The sequence below is a fragment of the Neovison vison genome, chromosome 11 (assembly GCF_020171115.1).
Source record: "Neovison vison isolate M4711 chromosome 11, ASM_NN_V1, whole genome shotgun sequence".
NCBI classification, from domain to species: domain Eukaryota; kingdom Metazoa; phylum Chordata; class Mammalia; order Carnivora; family Mustelidae; genus Neogale; species Neogale vison.
Genome location: NC_058101.1, coordinates 113,213,432 through 113,219,431, shown reverse-complemented (window position 1 = coordinate 113,219,431; position 6,000 = coordinate 113,213,432). Strand labels below are relative to the sequence as shown.

At 39.7% G+C, this 6,000-nt stretch overlaps 1 protein-coding gene across 6 annotated transcripts in view; it reads left to right on the top strand.

The window, feature by feature from the left end:
- The first annotated feature begins 307 nt into the window (after positions 1-307).
- SMARCAD1 (SWI/SNF-related, matrix-associated actin-dependent regulator of chromatin, subfamily a, containing DEAD/H box 1) overlaps positions 308-6,000 on the top strand; it is a 75,947-nt gene continuing 70,254 nt past the window's right edge. For 2 of the 6 annotated variants that reach the window (XM_044224475.1, XM_044224470.1), the window contains exons 1-2: positions 308-379; positions 995-1,233. In XM_044224475.1, the coding sequence (XP_044080410.1) occupies positions 1,044-1,233 (190 nt within the window). In that variant the 5' untranslated portion in view covers positions 308-379; positions 995-1,043. Of the gene's footprint in view, positions 380-521; positions 717-994; positions 1,234-6,000 lie in introns of those variants that run through there. The other 4 variants (XM_044224474.1, XM_044224477.1, XM_044224476.1 and 1 more) reach the window with 4 other exon arrangements.

Genomic DNA, 6,000 nt, shown 5'->3' with positions numbered 1-6,000 from the left:
CCATCATACTATGCATACATTATACAAAATATTATACATTATATCAAATGTCGTATTATTTATTATTATGTTATTGCTATTGTGCAATTTATCATTGTTCTGTTTAACAACTCTTGCTAACCTGGAGAAAAAGGCCATAAGCGCGCTTCCCAGGCGTAGAGGCGGGTACGAGTTACCATGGCAACAGCGCGCGCCTAGACATCTTCCGCTCGCGCGTCGCTGGAAAAGAAAAAAAGCCTAAGCTGCGTGTTGCGTCATCACCGCGCGCTCGTTCGGGCTCTCCGTTTTGGAAGGTCCCGGCCCGGCTACCGTCGCCCCCCCCCGCCAGGAATTATTTTTTCTTTCAACCTTTGTTACATCGCATCGAGCCTGCAAGACTGTAAGTACTAAAGAAAGAAAGAGGGCGAGCGAGGGAGCATTAAAAAAGTGATGCCGCAGCACACTCCCCACCTCTGAACCCTCCCTATGTTTTCTTGATCCTATCAGCTTCCTCTCAGCTGGGATCGCGCCGCGTCAACTTCCGGGCGGGTGCCCGCCAGCACGGCCTCCGCCGCTCCCCTTCTTTGGCCCCTTTGTGTCCCCGCAGTATCGAGGCGCGGGCCCTGGCACGTCCTTTCTCGAGGCAGGGAGCACCGTAGTGCAGGGAGCCTCTCACTGTGGGCGGGCGCGCGGCCCGCAGGGGGGTTAGAGTGGGGAACGTGCCTGCGCGTGCTGGGGTAAGAGGAGGTTGCACGAGGGTCAGCGTGTGGTTTGAGGAAGGAGGGGCGGGGCGGGGAGGGGGGAGACGAAGAGGAGTAGAAAGAGCAATGGAAATTTTTAAAAAGATACTCCTGTCCACCTTCTGATTATTGTGGCCTAACAATGAGGCGCAGCCATCATAGTCATCCAGTGCCATGTTTTCGTGCTCTTAATTGCCTTGGGAATGAACTGCTAAGGCTTTGTATTTTATATTGTTTTCATGGCCTCTTTTTCTCTTTTTATTTTCTTCCTGCAGATAGTTCATTTAAAGCTCTTAATTCCACAGGGTGGTGGTTTCTGCCAATATGAATCTTTTCAACTTGGACCGTTTTCGCTTTGAGAAAAGGAGTAAGATTGAGGAAGTGCCCGAAGCAACCCCTCAACCCACCCAGCCTGGCCCTTCTTCACCAATTTCTCTTAGTGCTGAAGAGGAGAATGCTGAAGGGGAAGTTAGCAGGGCAGGCACACCTGATTCAGATATAACTGAAAAAACAGGTGAGTTACAATGTTGCAAAATGATGTAGCATCAAGAGGTATTTTTTGAGAGAAAGAAATTCTAATATTCTTGATGTAATACATAATAATACATTGTCCTCTACCTTGCCCTTTAAAATACCGCTTTGCTGCTAGAGGCACCATATACCTGCCATGAACTGAACATCTATGGGCTTCTTCAGTTTTATATGAAGTTCTTTGGAATATGACCCAGTGATGGAAGTTGGTATCTGAATTTAGGTCATCCTTAGGTCAGAGTAGTTGCTTCTGGAAGAGAAACTAGGTGATTCAGACTCGTGATGTAGACTTTGAGTCTGTTATTTGGCCAGGTACTTATATCTCAGTATTTTTCCAAGAAACACAGCTCACTTACTATGAACCAGACTTAGACTCAGGGTGCTTGAAGACAGCCTCTGGACCAATGAAGAGCAGATCCCATTCAGATTTTGCCACTATTTGACATCCTGGAGATCCCCAGGGTGCAAATGAGTAATTGGTATTCTTCAAGGTGAAAGAACCATTTCTAACCTCTTCAGCAGGTTGTCCCAGACAATGGGATTTGAGAGGAAGCCAAAAATAAGCATTTCCATCTTAGTCTGTGTTCTTTGAACAATGAACAGGACATATTTGAACTGTTATGTTTTAGGCACTGTGCTGTGTTTCACATTCTCTTATCTGATTTCTACGGCAGGCCTACAAGATGATACCCACATTTTGCAGAAATGAAACCCAGAGAGGTTAAGTTGTTAGGAATTTGATAAACCTGGAACTCAAATCCAGTCAGTCTAGTTTCTGAGCATAAACTTTTAATTGTTTACACTGTGCAGTTTCTTATGAAGGGTGGAAGAAATATTAGAAGTTTTCTTTTAATGTTTATTTTAGTGATACCTTTTTTAATGCAAAACTCAATATTTCCCAAATAGCTTTTATGCTGATGTGGCCCTGACAAGATTAGTAATAAGTATGCTGTTATTGTTGGTGTCTTATTTTATTTGCTAGTCTTCTGTTTAATTGTACCAGTGATGGCAGACTCCCTACACATTATCATTTGAATGACATTTTAAAATCTTTGGGTGTAACTAAAACATGCTGGAATGATTTGGTAGGTTGAATTGTGTGGTAATGGGGAGTCATAATTTTGAAAGGCTTTGTGTATAAAAGGTTCTAAGTTCATCCAAATTCTGTGGGGAACCACTGAAGCTTAGGAGTGCTGTCTCTTTGTTCATTCTTTCAATAGGTGTTTACTTTGTATAACATGCTGTAGTTAATGTGTAGATATCTAGGTACTTTAGTATTCTAATAATAAATATATGAATCTGTGTCTTGTGTAGTTAGAGAGGGCTGGGAAGGCCAGCATGTAGGCATGAGATTTTGAATCCTTAGGACTCTCTACTGCTTCATTTCAGTTAAATGGGATATTGGACAAATTACTTAAAATCTAAGATTAACATTTTTTCCTCTTTAGGATAAAAAGCACTTTGTAAACTGGAACAAAGTGGAATATTTTATTTATCATTATAAATGTGAAATTCTTAATTGTCTCTTCTAATCAGAAGATGCTGCTGTACTTTTTTTCCCCGTTTAAGGAGATTTCATTCATCTTTATTGTGATTTTTTCTTTTTTCCGCATGTGTAAATTTCTCTTATAAACTGAGGTTTACCTTTAGGACTCACATGATTAGTCTTAATAGCATTGGGAAATACGAAAATTAAGTTTGTTCTGGAAATGGTAAGAATTCATCCTACTAGGATAGAGAGCTCTAAGAAAAGATGATTGTAGTTGGTATTGTAAAATTGAGAGAATCTTGAAAACAAAGGCTAGGTTTTGGTTTTACATTGTGATTACAAGAGATCCATTAAAGCCTTCACAGATAGAAGGGTAAAATGATAAGAAGTTGTTTTGTTAAAAAAAAAATCAGTTTAGCAGTCCTGAGTACTGTACTTTGTTAGAAGGTAAGTTTTGAAGGGAGATAATTCATTTTGGGAAGTAGAAATAACAGTAGGAGTAGAGAAGAAAGACAGATGAGAGATTTCAAAGAAAGAAAGGGCAAAGTTTTAGAACCAAATCTATGGGAAGAATGAGATAAATAAGAAATTAAGTTCAGGGTCACCTGGTGGCTCAGTCGGTTAAAGATCAGCCTTCTGCTTAGGTCATGATCCCAGGGTCCTGGGATCTATTCCCACGTTGGGTTCCCCGCTCAGCAGGAAGCCTGCTTCTCCCTCTCCCACTACCCCTGCTTGTGCGTGTGTATGTGCACTCTCACTCTTTTTCTCTGTCAAATAAATAAAATCTTAAAAAAATCTAATTAAGAAAATGGTAGTTTTGTACATCAGGATAGGTGTAAAGTACCCATTCTAACCCATTCTAACCCATTGGGCATGCCTTTAAAAATTCAAATAAAAAATGTCCTGTCCCCAGTTTAGCATGTTGGACGAGACCTAAAGCAACTTAACATAGAGGTGGGGAATTCTCAATTGAGTGTTGGAGCTTGAGCCTGTATACAGGATGAAATACTGAAGCTGGTTTAGGCTCCTGACTAGAGATTAGGGAATCATTGGTGGGATATAGTTTTTGACCTTATTTCCTTTATCGTCATATGCTAACTTCTTATTTTGCTGTTGTGTGTAATGCTTTATTTGCTTATTTCCAATAGAGTGTTAGGTCTAAATCAGGTCTAAATCACCTATTAAATAGAGTGGAAATTGTAAAATTTACCTATCATGACATTTTTAGCTAGCTCTTTTAATTTTAGCAATATGAATTAAGATTTTATTTCCTACCACTGTCTCTCAGTTACTGTGCCACAGCCATACCTTTTCTTAAATATGCAAAGGATAGTGCAGTCTTTTCTTCTTCCTCTTTGCTCTTCGTCCAAGACCATGCCTGCTAAGTGCATATGACTCTGGGCTTAGTGATGTATTTACTGTCTTTAGAAGCCCTTCCCCTGATCACACTCTCTGAAATAGCAACACCCCTCCCTCTGCCCTCAGCTTTACTCTTCTGTGTTTTTCTGTGTAGTATTTATTTCTACCTAATATAATTCTATATATTTGTGTCTCCCTTATTAAAATATAAGATGCATGTGAACAGAGACTTTTTCCTATTCACCTTTGCTTAGAGCAATGACTGGTGCATAGTAAGCTCTTAGTAAATATGTATTGAAGGAGTGAGTATTGGGTGATAAGTGGGCAATACTAATACTTTGTACAAATTTTTAGAAGTATCCTTCCTCTTTATGATCTTGAAACAGCCCCATAGCCATCAGGCTTCTTCACCCATGCTAACTTGAAACTGTTTTTGATGCAGAATAATCTTCCTTCACCCAGCCTTTGGATATGAGGGCATACACTTAACTTGTGGGCACCTCTCCCTCCTGTGTTTATTTTGCCCTCATGGTGTCACATTATTAATGGTTATTGCTTGCTTACACATTTTTTTCTTTTGGCCTTTTTGAGAGCACTGTGGGTTTCAAGGGAATAAAATAAAGATACATGAGTGAGAGAGGAGAGAACTTACTATGTTTTACGCATAAAGAGTAAAAATAAAACCAAAGCTTGATCCTCAAGGAACACCAGGAGGAAGTATATATACTTATATATATATATTAAGTATATATAGTAAAGTAGTACAGTGTAATAACTTGGGAAAATATTAAGAAGTGTAGAATCACAATCTAACTCAGAAATGATTATCTTTTCCTGGAGAGGATCAGGAAAAGTCACAGAGAGGTAACTTTGAGTGAACCCTAAGCAGTGAATCAGTGCTTTTTTTGTGCACAGGTGAAGAAAATATACATTGTTTAGGAGAGTGATAGGTCTGTGAGAAGGGAGGTTATCTGTGTAAGAGGCGGTTTAGGGAGGTATAGATGAAACTGGGAAGATAGACGTGTAAACTGCTGGGTTGTAAGGGGCCTTTATATGCTATGCCAAGAAGGACGGACTTTTTTGGGTATACACCAGAGAGCATTTCAGCATGGGAAGACCGTTGATGAAGCTGATGAATTAATTGAAGCATAAATGTAGGAAAATGATAGTAGGATAAAGGAGGCTCTTTACTGAAGTTTTATATTTCAGTATTTGATGGTATTTGGTGATCAGTTAAATGTAGAGGGTTATTTCTTGCTTAGACAGCTGGGTGATGGGCACTATTAACTGAATTAGGCAGTGCATTTTGGAGAAAGATACTTAAACGTGTTGAGTTCAAGTCACCTGTTTCAGAAATGAGGTCTAGTGGAGGATTGAACATTAGGTTTGTAGCTTAAAGATGGTTGGAGCCTTCCAAATCGACTTTGGAAGAGTCATTATTGTGGCAGTTAACAAAAAATAGCCCCAGGCAAGGCATATAGAGAAAAATTTCAACATTTAGTGGTGAACAAATGAAGACAATAAAGGGTAACTTGAATAGTCATAGAAAATGATAGTACTCTGAAAGCTAAAGAAAGACAAGTTTCTAATTTCGTGTATAGTGAACACTATCAGATACTATAGACAAGTCAACTTGAATGTGGACTGAGAGACCACTTTCCTTGGAAATTAAATGTTATTGTTGACCTTTAACAGACAGTTTCAGTAGAAAGGTGGGGAAGTGAAGGCTAGTCTTTAAAGAAGGAAAAGAGAAAAACAGCTTGATAGTACAGTAGTGTCAAAAGATGTTTCAGGAGTATTGGAAACTCAGCATATTTTTGGCCCAGTGGAAGAAGCCAGTGGAAAGGGAAAGGATGAAGGGAGGGGAGGTATCTGAAGACAGGCTATCTAGGGCATGGGAAC